General features: G+C 34.6%; 1 protein-coding gene across 6 annotated transcripts; it reads left to right on the top strand.

The window, feature by feature from the left end:
* Positions 1-1,474: 1,474 nt before the first annotated feature.
* On the top strand, positions 1,475-11,378 carry LOC118059952 (E3 SUMO-protein ligase SIZ1). 6 transcript variants are annotated; one of them, XM_035073000.2, is made up of 20 exons: positions 1,479-1,653; positions 1,740-1,782; positions 1,959-2,039; positions 2,218-2,260; positions 2,571-2,649; positions 2,890-3,046; positions 3,310-3,428; positions 4,138-4,206; positions 4,540-4,627; positions 4,747-4,822; positions 5,563-5,636; positions 5,822-5,929; positions 6,233-6,388; positions 6,817-6,921; positions 7,009-7,089; positions 7,182-8,364; positions 9,036-9,385; positions 10,001-10,050; positions 10,273-10,626; positions 10,815-11,378. In XM_035073000.2, exons 2-17 carry the CDS (start codon positions 1,753-1,755, stop codon positions 9,161-9,163), a joined length of 2,577 nt encoding a protein of 858 aa, XP_034928891.1. In that variant the 5' UTR covers positions 1,479-1,653; positions 1,740-1,752; the 3' UTR covers positions 9,164-9,385; positions 10,001-10,050; positions 10,273-10,626; positions 10,815-11,378. The 6 variants fall into 6 exon arrangements, with proteins under 6 accessions (XP_073267863.1, XP_034928894.1, XP_034928893.1 ...); XM_035072999.2 differs by having other exon boundaries at positions 10,001-10,158; XM_073411762.1 differs by having other exon boundaries at positions 1,475-1,653; positions 7,182-7,845; positions 10,001-10,626.
* Positions 11,379-15,949: the final 4,571 nt, after the last annotated feature.

Below are 15,949 nucleotides of genomic sequence, written 5' to 3'. Positions count from 1 at the left end.
GTGCTCGCAGCCCTACAGATTCAAAATCTAGATAACAATGAAGAATAAATCTGATAACCATTTTACCAGAGTTCGAAGTGATGTGGGCCTACAAAGCAGGCGAGAATCCCTTCGAGCTTTCCTCTATTCGCTTTACCAATCACCACGTGTTTCAAAGTTGTGCATGGTAGGTGTATTTCTTGCAATGCGAAGAATATTCGCCGCGTCATGAAATCCTTACCGGACAAGGAAAACATCATGTTTTCTCCTTACAAATTTGTCAGGTAAAAGACAACGACTCCGCCTCTCAGGTTACTTCCAACCATTTTCCATTTGAATTCTTCGAAGGTGAGGAATTGTCGGTGTTCGAGAATTGTGGACACGTATTTGTAAAAAGAAGGAAAAAAACCTGGTCGTCTTTCTTCTTCTTTTTTTCTTTTCAAACCAGTATTCAAGATGTCCTGCGGAGGTAATTGTTGATCGCATATTTTTTCCTTTTAGTGTTCTTGGTGTACAGCACATGTCCAACTGCGATTGTAGTATTTGTAAATTTTTATACCAAGATCATAATCTAAAATGTACCATACATGGAAATTCAAACTCTGGTGATTTGAACTAAATTCATCTCTCCAATTTGACTAAATTCAAGTAATTTTTTTAAATGGAAACTTACCTTCTCATACACTAAAAAGGAGATTATTGAACACTTCCAACACATAATTAATTCACACTCACAAAATTGGTGAATCCCACAAAACAATTTAGAATCTTCGAACAAACCAGCACACAATCAAGTCACACCACAGATTTGGCAATCTCACAAAACTCCATGCTTATCCCCTTCTTTTTTTCACTGTATACTAACCACATACTAGTCGTAATCCACACATTTTTTGGGATAAAAAAACGAAGACAGCACGCGAATCTTTTGTTTGAAAAGACTGGGAAATTTATAATTAATCAAACATGTTTTCGTTTTTTTTCATGCGACACTAACAGTTTTTCTTCATACATAAAAGTATTAAAAATCTAGGAATTGAAAACCGGAATCTCAAAGCCATGAGGTTTCTCATGATCTTACGTTTTCATTAAATGAATATGTAAGAACAAAACGCTTGGAAAATAAATCTATTTACAAAGGGAAGGCAGGAGGAGAGTTTTGTAGGGGAGACTTGAGAGAGATGAAGAAGAGGGCACCTCACCTAATATTATTTTTCGCTAACGCCAGTTGAACCGTGAGTCAATACTAACGGACTTGGGCAGCCACGCCGAAAAGACACTGTCTACGTCAGCAGAATCCACGATAATGTTCTTTTAATGTTTCTCGTACTCACTCGCCAACTCCAAGACCCCACGAACCGTCGCACACTCATTTGCTCAAAGATTTGACAGCCAATCGCGTTCCTCCACGTTTCCCCAAACTCCCTACTTCTGCATGCACCGAACTCCGACCCGGACTTGAAATTTATATAACCTTTTCGAATCCGCTGTTCTCGTATGTAACTACCACCTGAACCATTCATCGCTGCAAATTTAAGACCCATCTTCCTTCCCCCTTTTCCCTCTCCAAAGTTTGTAGAGTCATGAACTTTACTGATCACCAAAAACCCTAGCTCAGTATAATCACTGCTGTGTTCCTTCTCCTTTTCTCTTCCTTTCAATTTCAAGTCAAAGGTAGGCCTGTTTGTTTTACCCATCTCTTGTTTGGGTGATTTTATGGTTTTGGGCTGAATTCTGTGGTTTTGTTATTCATTTTTCAGGGTTTTTGTGCTGATGGAGATGAATTTAGTGGCTAGTTGCAAGGTAATCAGTAATTTAGTATACTTATCAGTGGTGGTGTTGATCAAAGTGTGGTTTGTTTGGATGTTGATTCACGTTTTTGTGGCAAAGAAGAATTTTATTTTGTTATTTTATGCATGCATGATGTAGGCGTGCATGGATGTATCTGTGCTAATAATGTTTATATGCTTAACTTGAAGGGAAAGTTGGCATATTTTAGAATTAAAGAGCTCAAGGATATTTTATCCCTGTTGGGTCTTTCAAAGCAAGGGAAGAAGCAGGTCTCTGTCCTCCTTTTTCTGTTATAATTTTTTTTTTTTTTTTGCAATTGTTTGTGCAAAGATTTGCAGGTTTTACTCATTTTTAATTTGTTTGTTGGCTCAATAATTATTCAGGGTCCTTCCTTTTTCCTGCATTTAAATCATGATTGTTTTATCTGATATTTGTCTTTTTGTGCAGGATTTAATGGACAGAGTTTTGGGTTTGCTCTCAGATGATGAAAGTGAGTTATCATTGCAATTTTTGTCATTGATAGAATGTTATTTATTATTTGCCCTTGGTACTATTAGTCAGGGCTGGTGTGAATCACTAGGGGAATCAGCCTGTAGGTTTTTTCTATTCTTTTATTTTATTTTATTTTTATTTCAGATGTGTCTATTTCGTGCCAATGTTTCTCGGAAATCTAATAATCCCTTCTGTTGTCATGAATTTGGTTTCTCTTGTTTAGAATCACAACTCTTTATTTACTTTCCTCAGCGCAGTTTAATTCAACTCTTGATAAATGTGATTATACGTGTGAAAACTTTTTGCAGTTTGCTCCACTCGCAGCTTTGTAAGGAAACAGCAGATTGGAAAGGAAGCTGTAGTGAAAATAATTGATGATGCTTACAGGTTTTTTTTTTCTTTCTATTTTCATGTCCGGTGCATCCTGATGGCTGCTCTGTAGTGTTTCCGTGTGGTTGTCTGCCTGTCATTTCCTGACTTGTTTTGTACAAATGGTTTGGTTTTCTAATCAAAACACTTCTTGTTTCTTCTAGACCTATATTTTTCCCATCTATTTATTGGAAAATAAGGTGTTATTTCCCCTTTTTTCTTGCTCATATTTTGTGTTAAACCAATTATTTTTCCCAGAAAAATGCAGATAACAGATGCATCAGATTTAGCAGTGAGGGCTCCAAGTGGCTTAGATACTATGAGTGTTAAAGAAGAAGTTGAAGATTTCATTAGTCCAGAGAAGAGGATTCGTTGTCCTTGTGGAAGTTCACTGCCTACCGAGTTCATGATACAGGTAAGGTCAAACATAGTGGTATTTTTCTTTTCTGGTTTGAATTAAACGTGGAAGAACTCTACAGTCACAGCTTAATCGGATATCTAGTTCTTTGTTTTAATCTTTGAGTTTTAGCAGGAAGAGATAGCTAGCTATGAAGTTGAATGCGTTACACAGCGCCTTAGGATTCAGAGCACTTGCATTGCTTGATGATTTGATTTTTGCTTCCCTTGTAAAATGTAGAGTGTTGTTTCAAATTCTTACTGGGGCTTTTCTATATGCAGTGTATAGATTCAAAATGTCAAGTGCAACAACATATTAGTTGCGTCATACCTGTGGAGAGTGACCAACCAATTCCACCTGTATTTTACTGTGAAACATGCCGTATTGACCGAGCAGATCCGTATGTATTTTATAGTTATCTTTTTGTTTGGTCATATATGTATATTCCCAAGTGAATCATGTCTAATTAGTCCAGTTATGGCCATCACTATTTTTCTTTTCCTGGTGCATAATTATTGTCTTCTAATGGTGTGCGAACTTGAAAATGATTTTGTGTCCACATTGGATTTTCTTCTCTATATGAAGGTATTGGAAGCTCATAATTGTTCTGTATGGATGTGACTTTGAACTTGCTCTATTTAATTGTTGCTTGCCACGTGTCGAAACAAAAAAGTAGTTCTGACATAGAATGTGAAGTGGATAAACTCTCTATTTTCACCTAGCGAAGAGGATCTCCATTTTCATAGAACAAAATGTTATAATCGTACCAAACAGACATGTCAAAATATTACATGAGAAATTACATATTTTTTTCACACGTGATATGATGATTTTCCATGAGAAATTACATGTGGATCATGGGTTTTTCTTTTTGGGGGCGTATGCCTTGGCATGTACATATTTTTTTTCAAGCAGTTGATGAAGCAGATCTTGATCTGAGTGTTCAACATACCGATTCCCTTAGTACAATTGATGCATGACCATTACCCATAAGCGCAATGGACTACTATTGGCGATTTATGTTTGTTTCAGTCTTTTTACTTTTGTTTTCTTTAGATTAGATTCGCAAACGAAGGGTTCTACTATATTGACATGCTTCTTGTGGACAGTTTTTGGGTTACTGAGGCGCATTTAACATTGCCTGTGAAGTTAAAGAGTTCAAATATTTCAATGGACGGGTGAGCTCGCTCTCTCTCTATCTCCCAACCCCTTAGAATTAAGTGCTACTACAACTAATGGAGGGGGATTTATGGGGGGGGGGGGGATAAATTATCCAATCAAGGAATCCACTTAAGCCTATCACACGACAAGAATTAATGAGCCATGAAATTGATTTTGTTAGCATTATCACTGTTGCTATAGCTTTTTGGATCTATAATTTTGCAATTTTTTTTTTGGGTTAAGGCTTCTTTTTTTTTCATTTGCCATTCTAGCTCTTATTTTCTCAATTTTTTGGCCCATGTGTTTTTGTAATCCATTGTATTCTGATTTTTTTTTTCAATGTTCTCCAGTATTATCACATTGCAGAATGTGGAAACAACTTTTCAATTGACAAGATCAGATCAACAGCTACTACAGAATTGTGAATATGATGTTCAGGTTGGTTTCCTGAATGGTGTGTTGATTGCAGAATATTCACAATTAATAAAAAAAGGGCCATGCCTCCATAGTTTTGTCATGTACAGATAAATTTACATGCTCAAGTTGTTTTCGTGTAGGCCTGGTGCATGCTTCTCAATGATAATGTTTTGTTTAGGATGCAGTGGCCACTTCATGCAGATTTACAGGTTAATGGTACGCAAATGTGATCTTCTTCCATTATTCATTAATGGGTACACCAGCAGCCTTACTACCTTTCTCATATGTAATAGAATTATTAATATCAGCTGAACAGTCTCTTCTGTTACACCTTTTTTTTTTTTTTTATCTGGGTGTAACTTTGGTTAAGCATTGGTGTTGTCCTTAAGGGAGGTGTTGAAATGCTTCATAATTCAGTAATGACTAGACTTTCCTTGGCCATGAAATGGATGGATTGCATTGTGTTGTTGCAATCCATTAGGCTTTTCTCTTGGATTAACAATAGTGTTGTATGGTGAACAATAATTGTTATGCATCTGATGCATTACACAAGGATCTTTTGATCATGATAGGGTTTCAGGTGCAACACCTTGGCTAAAACAATTTATTTTAGTGGGGTTAAGGTCGTAAGGTGCTATTGGTCGATATGCATTTATTTAACTGAGAGAAGATATGGCACCTTTCACTTACGACCTGGTCTGCTAAGCTTGCCACATAAGTACCCCCTATAAAGGCCTGATGTTCTTTATGCCAAAGAGGCCAAATAGATGATTTAGGAATGTTTGCCTGGTATGCTCATTGCTCAGACCCTTCAAACAAGTTGCTTGGAGTTGGTTCATTTTGTTTTAATTTGTTGACTGACAAGCCAGTGGAGTGGTATTTCAGAAGTCTTGTTTTTTTTTTCCCTGAATGCTATGCAAAAGCCCAGTTGACAGTTCTTCATTCTTTAAATGCAGATATGTCCGTGAGAACGCTAAATAGACCGGTATCACAGTCTCTTGGTGCTAATGGCCGTGATGACGGTGCACAAGTGAGTCCATTCCCCATTCTCCTTTCTTATGAGATGATTTGGAGTGTTAATATCCTACTTGGTGTTGTTTGTGTCCATTTGTTTTTGTGTGACTTTGTATTTGATTGGATATTGTTTTGAGTTAAAGTCGAGCATTCTTTCATTACATGTTTAATTGAAATTAACATCGGTGCTCTTGATGTCAGATCAAATTATGCATTCGAGAGGGAATAAATAGAATTTCTTTATCAAGACGTGATTCTCGTGTTTTCTGCTTTGGCATCAGACTCGTAAAGCGACGAACTGTTGAACAGGTGATCCCACCTTTCATTCATATGATTTACTTGTTGGGACAAATGGATGTCTCATCTCTTTGAAGGCTATGTCCATAGAATCAATTTTTTGGAACATCACATTACTGCTGCCTCTATTTGCCTGCAAAAAAATGTAGCAAACTTGATTTTTATAAAAATGTCTTCCTAAGTGTGTTAATTTTGTTTTATATATTTGTTTGTGCTCATCTATGCTACATCTCACTCTTAGATCCAAAGAAACAATGTGCCTTGAGTTCTATGTCACTAAATGTTTTTCCTCTGCTGACCAATTTACTACCGAAGGTTATCAACCTGATTCCCAAAGTTGGCGAGTCTTTTGAAGATTCTCTTGCTCGTGTTTGTCGGTGCTTTGGTGGTGGGATGGGTACTACAAACGAAGATAGTGATAGTGATTTGGAGGTGATTGCAGAGGCGATTACAGTTAATCTCCGCTGTCCTGTGAGTATGCCTGGCTTTTCCATATTCATGCACCTCAATGTCTTTAGCACATGTCATGCAGTTTCATCTGACCTTGATATGGATAATGTCCTATGATTCTTGGCAAATGATTCATTTTTCATTTGATCTAGCATAATCCCAAGTTTGGGTATCTGGTATGATCTTTATGCATCATGATGTTTGCATTTTGATAGGATAACTACTGTTTATATAAATAAATAAAAAAACTAGTGTTTTTTTTCAGTCCATTCCATTGTTAACATGTCACTATGGCTTGCAGCTATGGCACACAAAAATGGTTTAATGAGAAAGACCAGTTATATTAAAATTGTTGGTTGAGAATATTATTCATTTCAATTTACTTTTCCTTTCTTTTGTGGGTTGGGGTCCATTAGTAATCTTTTTAACTGACCATGTCTATACGGTAGATGAGTGGCTCTAGAATGAAGATTGCTGGCAGATTTAAACCTTGTGCTCACATGGGCTGTTTTGATCTTGAAACTTTTGTGAAACTAAATCAACGCTCTCGCAAGGTAAGTGATCCATACATGTATCGCAGTTCTCATTTTGTATTTGATTCACAAGTTTATATATCTGAGTGAGGTGTTCCGTGGTTGCAGTGGCAGTGCCCTATTTGTCTTAAGAATTACTGCTTGGAGGATATTGTCATTGATCCTTACTTCAACCGCATTACAACTATGGTAGTTCCAATGCTTAATATCTTAGACTCTTTTTACTAGCATGTCTATCAAAATTTTAACAAGAGAAAATGTATATATGCTTATTGGTGTAGATGGGTCATTGTGAAGAAGACATAACTGAGATTGAGGTGAAACCTGATGGTTCTTGGACTGTAAAGACCAAAGTTGACATAGGTGATCTCAGGCAATGGCATTTTCCGGATGGTTCTCTTTGTGCTCTTACTGATGAAGTTACTTCCTGTTACAAAATGCCGAGGCAGATCGAGAAGGGAGATGGCTTGAAAGCACATGTTAGTCCTGAGATCAGAATTAAGAATAATCTCAGTGGAATTGTGCAAGGAAGAAACCATCAGCTTGCTTTTTATTCCTCAAAGAATCAACTCGAGGGAAGTTTTGTAAATCATGGCCAAAGGACAATAACAATGAGTAGTAGCACCACTGGAAGCGGCGGGGATGAAGAGGACCCTAGTATAAACCAAGATTACAGTGGGCATGTTGAAATATCTCCCAGTAGTGTCAATGAGATCAACTCTATCTGTCATTATTTTGACCCAACACTTGCAATAAACCATGGTAGTTCTGTGCCATCAGGGAATGCTGACATCATTATTCTAAGTGATTCTGATGAAGAGAATGTCAATTTAGTTCCTCCTGAAACTGTCTATGATACTTACAGAGTAAATGGGAGTGGTTCTTCATTGGCTGTCAATCCTGGAATAACAGACTCATACTTAGAAGATCTAGCTCTCGATGCAGGTGCAAATTCTTGTTTTGGTCTCTTTGATACAGGTGTCAATGATGTTGGGATGTCTAACTGGTCATACTCTTCTTGTACTCAAGCTGGTCCCCATTTCCAATTATTTAATACAGACCCGGATGTATCAGATGCTTTTATTGATCTGGATCATCCTTCCATTAGCTGTCCTGTTCCAATGAATGGTTGTACACTGGCATCAACGCCAGCCATAACTTCTGGTGGTGAGGTCCTAGATTCTTTAGCCTGTGACGCCAATGTTGATATGGATGTTGGCTTAGTTGATAATCCTATGAGGTTTGTTGCTGAGGACCCCTCATTACAAACATTTCTCCCAGTTCAACCTGTGCAGCCTGACTTGGTGCACCAGCCTACTGTATCAAATCATGCCCCTACTGAGGATTGGTTTCCCCTTAGCCTCAGCAACACCAGTGAGAGTTTTGGCAATCACACCAGGAATCATGATCAGGGTACTGCTAAAAATGGGGTTGATTTGAGAAACCAGTTAGGATCAAATCAAGGTGCCTGATTGATATTCTTACATTGTTTTAAGCAATATTTTGGATTAGATGGTAATGTTGTTGCTTTATATTCCAGCTGATTAAATCCCTGTTAAATTTCCAACATTTCAAAATTTCTATAATTCTCCAATACAAATTTGTTTCGAAATGTATCATGGAGGGCTTAATTGTTTTGGGATCAAGAAAATCTTATGTTGATTCCTTTAGGGCCCTGAATTGGTATTTATGCCAATTTTTTAAATCATAATTGAATGTGACGATCTAAAGTGTTAACACGGTGATGCTTGCCCCTTTTTTGGCCACTGATATTGCTAGCATGTTTTAAAGTAGTTAGATGCTTAGATCAGGTCATGGGTTCTCATGTGGTGCCATTTTTGCAATCAAACTCCTTGAAGTTTCGTGGGTGATCATTAAATGTGCTTTTAAAACCAGTTACTAATCCTTAGAATTGGTCATTTTTCCCTTCTGGTAGAAGCTTTTTTTTTCTAAATCAGGGATATGAAAGCAATGCCGTGTCGATTTCGTGATGGAATATAATTTTGTGACCTGCAATATCAATTTTTCTGATTTGTGGTTGTGTTCATTCACATTCATCTGTGTAAATGTATGCGCTGGGTTAAATTTTAATCGTTTATGGTTTTCGGTAAGGTGTTAACTTTGAGCCTTTGCAGCTACTTCAGTTGCAGCTCTAAACGATGAAGCTAGGTCTAACAGGAAATGTAACAAGAAATTTTCAGATGGCCCTTTCTCATTTCCTCGTCAGCCACGATCTGTGAGACAACGTGTTTATTCTCAATAGATTCTGAAAGACAAGAAGGGAATATACATTTTTTGATTCAACGGGAAGGCTAATAGCCACCAGCATGATGCTCCCTGTTCATGTTTAGTCTTTTTCTTGTGAATGAAGCAAATAATTTCTTTCTAGCATGTGCATGTGAAGCCTATTGATCATGATGCCTATTGGATCAACGCTGATGTGCTACATGATTTTACGGCAGTAATGGGTCTGCTTTATTTAATGGTGAGCATTAATCGTACATTTGTCTTTTTAAATTTCAGTGTTGACTGATATATCATTACTTTTAGCATCTATACTTCACACGCATGTGCCTCTGCATATGTTTATATGTGAACATGTGACCGCGATGGTGTTATGCACGTAGTATTGGGTTAAAGTAGTATACTTTGTAGATACTACAATTGAACAACTGTAATGCTAGCCAAATGATTTTACATCGGTATGGCTAATACAGCCAAAGAAAAATTGCTAAGGAGTTTCTAAATGGAGTGTGCTTCTATTTATTTGTTGTTATTTTTTTTAGTAGAATTTCTGGATATTCATGTTATCATTCAGCTGCGAGTGCTCTGATGATAACCTTGTCTAAAGATGGTAGGAAATGATTGACTTTTTGAGATAAAGACCAAAACGCGAACCGTGCATTTCATAACCAGCAATAGTTGTAAAATTGTGTTGAATAGGAAACTATGTATGATGCAATTGAATCTGTTGCTAGTGTTAACAGAATTAGTGGATGCTTATTAATGAGCTGACCATCTTTGATAGTTTTGTGTCAAACAAGTCTGACAGTATTATTCAAATCAGATTATCTAATGCTATTTGCTCGCTCTCTTTTAGGTACCCTTATATTTATCTATTATTGGATCTTGGTTTTGAAGATTTGGCAGGTCAGACAATTATCTTGTCTTTTTGAGTTTTACAACTGCTAATATCAGTCTGAACAAGGGGATGAAAATCGCATTTTTCTCGGTGGTGGTTAGTCTTAGACGTCATAGGTAGCCTTCTTTGACAAAAAAAGAAAAAACGTAAATTTTCTCATTGAACTGAATTATTGGAGAATTATAGAGAGCTGGAGAAATCTGCTTATTTTCTATGTTTGTGGCTGCCAGTGGAGCCATGGGATGGGACAGGATGGTGAGTTGCCAGACGAGCAACATTTATGGCATTACTGTGTCAATAGGGTGAAAATTGGGATTGGAGTTGTCCATCGTAGAACATTAATCCCTAGGTGGCTGTGGAAGTAGATGAGCAACCAACAGGAAGCGGGATAGGTTGCTAGAGGTGGTTAAATTTGATTTCCATTTCTTTGGGAACTTCTATGTTACAACATTGGAAGGCATGCAATATGGTATCAGGTTTTGCTGAAGTGGGTTTTGAAATAGATGCAACCAACTGCAAGCAAAGCAGATTGTATTCAACTATGAAAGAGGAGCTGTAGATGGGGTTCATCGCACTGCCAACAGGTTTGTGGTTTTACAAAATTTGGTTGTAGGCTTGAATGGTTTTATTGGATGAAGCCAGTCACCCTTAATTTGATTTGTAGGAATTGTGTTCCAACATCTTACCTTGGGGTTGCTCTGATTAGTGAATTTCACCATCGTGGATTTCTTTCAGACTATCAAATTTAAATTATTTGTTTGTATAAATGCAGACAAGTTGGGAACTCAGATGAGTTATCTCTGGTGGCCGAGGTTGAGCATGGAGAGACACTGCAAAGGGGGGTAAATATTGGCTGTGTGACTTGCAAGGTAGATTCAAGATGTTAATCCTGCAACTTGCATGATTCAGCAATTTTCTTCGGCTTGATACCTGTGAAATGACCATTGACTCAGATGAAGATTCTAAGATCCTATAGGCAGAACTATGACATGTAAAGCAATGAGTATTCGACGGCATCTTTTAACCTTCTCTTGAATATTATTACGCTCGTTGTGTTATCTTTGGCAAGGCAAAGCTACAGTACATTTTCTCAAAGCCACCAACTTTACTCGAGTAAACGTCTAGGTTTGTTTTTCTGGGATGTTCCTTTTGTGATCTTTGGTTCTTCGAAGTCTTTCTTGCTCGTTATGCCCCGTCTAATCTTCTTGTTGCGTTGGCATTTCCATGTTTGTGCAGAACAAATATTGTCGCCGTATATGTGATTTGCCAAGTTTAATCCATTTCATCTGGATCATACTCATTTGTATTTTTTTAGAGTATTTCCTTGTTCTCTTGCTTCCTCGTGTGTTTTTTCGGCCTTCATTTATTTTTGTCTTGGGTTGCATGTTTGCAAGGTCAAGGTTCATTTTTTCTCGTCAAAAAATGTCGCATGGCTGGGATTAGATGATCTTAGGGTTCACCAGGAAAACTTTTCTTAAATTTTCCGAAACACCTCCAAAAACTCCAAATTTACACACTAATGGTAGTTATTGCTCCATGTATAGCTTTTGAGATTATATCTGTAACCTTCCATCTTCGTAACTTGCATATGCAACTCGATTTTTTCTATCAATAATTCCTATAACAAGCCGAACTTGCACAGACACGTGACGTATTGACTTGCTTCGATTAAATTAATCATTCTTAGAACTTTGTTTATCTCAGTCAATAATAATAATAATTTGAGGCACGAGAGGCTACAGAATGAAGCTTTTATGGCTTTCCTGACCCAAAAAGCCCACCTCAGCAAATTATAATTAGTCTAACCCATGTGAAAGAAAATTCTACATCAAGGAGAAAGAAAACAACTAACAATATTAAAAATTAAAACCAAGAATTAGGATCTTAGAATAGAAATTAAAAATTAGAAAACAAAACTGAAACATGGTGGAATTTTAATGTTAGTGCACTATTCATCCCCTTATAGTAGACTGGGATTTTTTTCTTTTCGATTTGATCCCTCCAATTTTTTGCTCGGGGTATCATAATTTATTTATTTAGGTTATGCTGTTATTATTTTATCTATAGGAATGTGGTTCGTTGCACATGCTCTCCCATATATATATGTTGTAATAGAGATTATTACTACATTACATTAAAGATAATTGTTATGAAATATTAGGTTGTAGTTAAAAAGAATAAAAAAACAAAAAGAATTATTTTTTTTCTTTTGCGCTATTTAAAGGGTGTGTCTTTCTAAATTTTGTGAAACTTTATTTCTTTTATATTTCAATTATTAATAGTCGAGAGATGTGGGATAGCCGCTGAAAATGGAGAAGAGAGAAGAATCAGAAGAATCATTCGGTCATACCCATTTCGCCTGCTAAAAAAATAAATCCCAAAAGTAATGAATAAAAAAACTCAAATCTTTATTTTTCAGTCATCTACAATGCCCAAAAGTTTTTGGAAAGGATAACACACGATCTACTATGTTATTTTTTTCAAATTTTCTAGACATGCATGGGCTTTTTCTTAAAATATAAAATTTAAGCCTTTGACAGCAAAATTAAAAAAAAATGAATACTTTTGTATAAACCAACTAGGGTTTTTTGTATTACTCATGGATATTCAAAGGGAATAATATATATATACATATATATATATATATATATATAAATCACGTTTCTAATAAAAGTAGACATTGTTAATAAGAAAAAATGTTTTAAAAATATATAAATAGTAAAAATAAATTTTAAAATAAAAAGGATCTATAATTTAAATTATTTAAATTTGTATTTTAATTATTACACAATTTAATAAAAATAAATTTGTTAACAAAAACTAAAAAAGTTGAATGTCACTCACTGGTTACACGAGCAATGAACCTCATGTCCATTTTTTATTTGAACTTTCAAACTTTTTTTTTTTTAATTGCATCGTTTGATGATCTAATTATATGAAATCACGCTCCAGATTAAAACACACATAAAATATATGGCTCACCTAAAATTAAAAAAATATATATTTGATTAAAAAAATCAATTTATTTGTTTTTTAATCCCCAAGCTAGTTGCTAAAAAATTATATGACAGAGAAAAAGGCTAGTTATCACAATTATTGCAATAAAAATGATAAAACTTGGTGTCAACGGGTTCCATTTGAAAATAAAAATTGGATGGTGGTGAATTTTTCTTATAAACATATATGAAAAATAAGATCGAGTTCCATTTTGATTTTTGAGTTCAATTGATTTTGTTTTTTGTGTGTGAATTTTTTCATGTTTTTTTTTAATTTTATTATTTGATAGCGGGTTGATTTTAAATTGATCTTTATTTTTATTATGCAATTAAAATAGAAAAAAAAATGATACTAAACTCATTAGAGTTCACAAACCAGGTTTGACGAGTTAATCCGGGTCTCTCAAATTGATCCATTGCATCATTGTTTAATTTTTTTAAAAAACAAATATGTTAGCTTTATTTTTCAAAACTCAAACAACTTTTTATTATCCGTCCAAGTTGCCTAACCTAGGCCCATGCACTAAGGATTTTTTTAAGGCCTTGATATGTTAGACAACTCAGGTTTGCGTGCATGGCTTTTTTTATATAAAAAAACCCTTTAGTGTTGGATTTTTATGATTTTTTTAATTTCATATTTTAGTATTGATGTGATTTTGAATTGGTCTTAATTTTTTTATTATGTAATTAAAATATAAAAAAAAAATTATTCAACTTGTTAGAATTCATAATTCAAGTCACATGTTTAGTGAGTTAACCCAAATCGATCAAACACATCATTTTCTCAATGTAAAAAAAAAAAATTAGCTTTTATTTTCTAAAAAAGTCAAATGTTTTTTTAATGGTCATCTATGAATGTCTTTAAACATGTGTGTCTTGTCTTTGTCTTTTATGTTATTTTTTTTTATCCTTTGATTTTTTTTATATCTAGACTCACAAAGTCGACCAAGTCACGTCAAAACAACCCTCACATGAATTAATTGGATGTCGAGACTTAACAAGGACTCAAGTTGAGAGTTTTCAAGTTTGATTTGTTAGATCAAGTTTAATGATAATATCTTACAAGTTGAAAATTTTTAAAATGTTCAAAAATTTCTAGTCCAGCTCGTGGTGCAACACATGAAGCATGCTAGTGTCTAACTAATTTTGTACAAGAATGATTTTCTTAAAAAAAAATTAGCATAATACATTGAAAAAATTGACAAAATAGCATTTATATATATAAAAACATGGTGAAATAACACAATTTATACATGCCATAATTGAAAAACATGATATTTATAGTTTGTCATTGTTAAGAATAACAACATTGAATAAAACACATCTAGTGGGAAGGAGAGAGTATAAAGAAAAAAAGAAATAAATAAAGAAAATGGTCCTAAAGATACACTAAAATTTTGATTACAACACTACCAATATCATCAAATGGAATTTGACGGGACAAATCCAATGATATTAAGAAAGATCATCATTGGCGGCCCAAGTGGGTCATACATGTCGCTCAAAGGCAACAAGTGACTTGTTAGATTTGTCTTATTGAAATCTTTCTAATAGTACTGATAATGTAGGGATCAGAGCTTCAAGGTGTCTTTAAGGTATATTTTTTTATTTTTTTCTTTCTTTATTTTTTCTCCATCCCCACTTATTTTTCTTGCCCATTTAGATTTTTTCATTGGACGTCGTTGTTTTGAATAGCAACAAGTTATAAATATCATGTTTCTCAATCGCAACGTATATAGATTATGTTGTTTCACCAATTCTTTTTTTCTATGTTATTTTGATATTTTTTTAAAAAATATATGCTAATAACCAAAAATAGAAGATTTTTTTCCTAAACTAGCATGGTATAAATTTTTCTTCTCTCCAAATCAACACATCTAGAAAAATAATTCTCAAGCTAACACAATAGTTGACATGTGCAATTATGTGTCTTGAGCACATGCACAACCAATGAAATTCAATTATTTCTTTATTTTCTCAAATAATTCACATGGGCAGAAGTCAACATGCATTTTTATAAAGATCCAAATTGCATGAAAGAAACAAAAATGATATAATGGCTAAGAAAATATAATGAAAAAAAAAGAAGAAGAAGAGAGAGATAAAAAAAAAAAAAAGGAATGAAGTATCATAAATACACCAAAGTCCCAATGATAAAACTCATAGTACTATTGAAAAATATATAGATGAAACAAATCTATAAACACCATGAAAAACTAACTTCAAAGTTTCTCGTGAAATGCACATGCAATTTAAAAATGACAACATGCTCACTTGTTAACATCTTATCCACTAGTTTTGAAGTTGGTTTTTTAATTTGTGTATGAATTTATTTAATCGTTATTTTTTTGATAGTACTAAGAGTTTTATTGTTAAAGCTATATGTCTCTAATGCCTCACTATTTCCTTTTTCTTTTTTCTCATTTCTTGATTTTTTTTTGGCATGTCATCTTTTTTTTTTATAGTCATTAAATATTTTTATTTTTTTCATATCATTGAATCTTTATAAAAATGTTGATTTTTGCATAGATGAATTATTTGAGAACAAAAAAAAATGAAATTTGTTAGTTGCTGCATGCATATTAATTACTGTGTTAGATTAAGAATTATTTTTTAATATATCAGAAATATTTTTTCTAATGTGGCACTCCTGGAATAAACTCCCAAAAATAGCCTACAAAAACAGACAACATGACGTCGTTTATTCTTCTGCCTTTGCCTTTTGCGGACAGCAAGTGTTCATCATTTGACATTTCTCTCATTTTTCTACCGTATTCTCTACGACACCCTGTCAAATCCTTAAACCTGAAAGTGGACACAGACACTTCCACCACTTCCACGCTTTTCTAAAGCGCGTGAACGAACATTGGCACTGATTTGCTAGCAGAATAGCAATACGCACATTCATGCG

Source organism: Populus alba, chromosome 10 (genome assembly GCF_005239225.2).
Source record: "Populus alba chromosome 10, ASM523922v2, whole genome shotgun sequence".
Taxonomy (NCBI): Eukaryota; Viridiplantae; Streptophyta; class Magnoliopsida; order Malpighiales; family Salicaceae; genus Populus; species Populus alba.
The sequence above is the reverse complement of the archived record's forward strand: the minus strand, read 5'-3'. Positions and strand labels throughout refer to the sequence as shown.

Bases quoted from the DNA above. Each gene is read 5' to 3' on its own strand.
- LOC118059952 (XM_035073000.2), top strand. From the start codon at position 1,753: ATGGAGATGAATTTAGTGGCTAGTTGCAAG. The intron at 4,823-5,562 runs GTACGCAAATGT...CTTTAAATGCAG, and splicing joins TGCAGATTTACAGGTTAATG to ATATGTCCGTGAGAACGCTA. The intron at 6,922-7,008 runs GTAAGTGATCCA...CCGTGGTTGCAG, and splicing joins TAAATCAACGCTCTCGCAAG to TGGCAGTGCCCTATTTGTCT.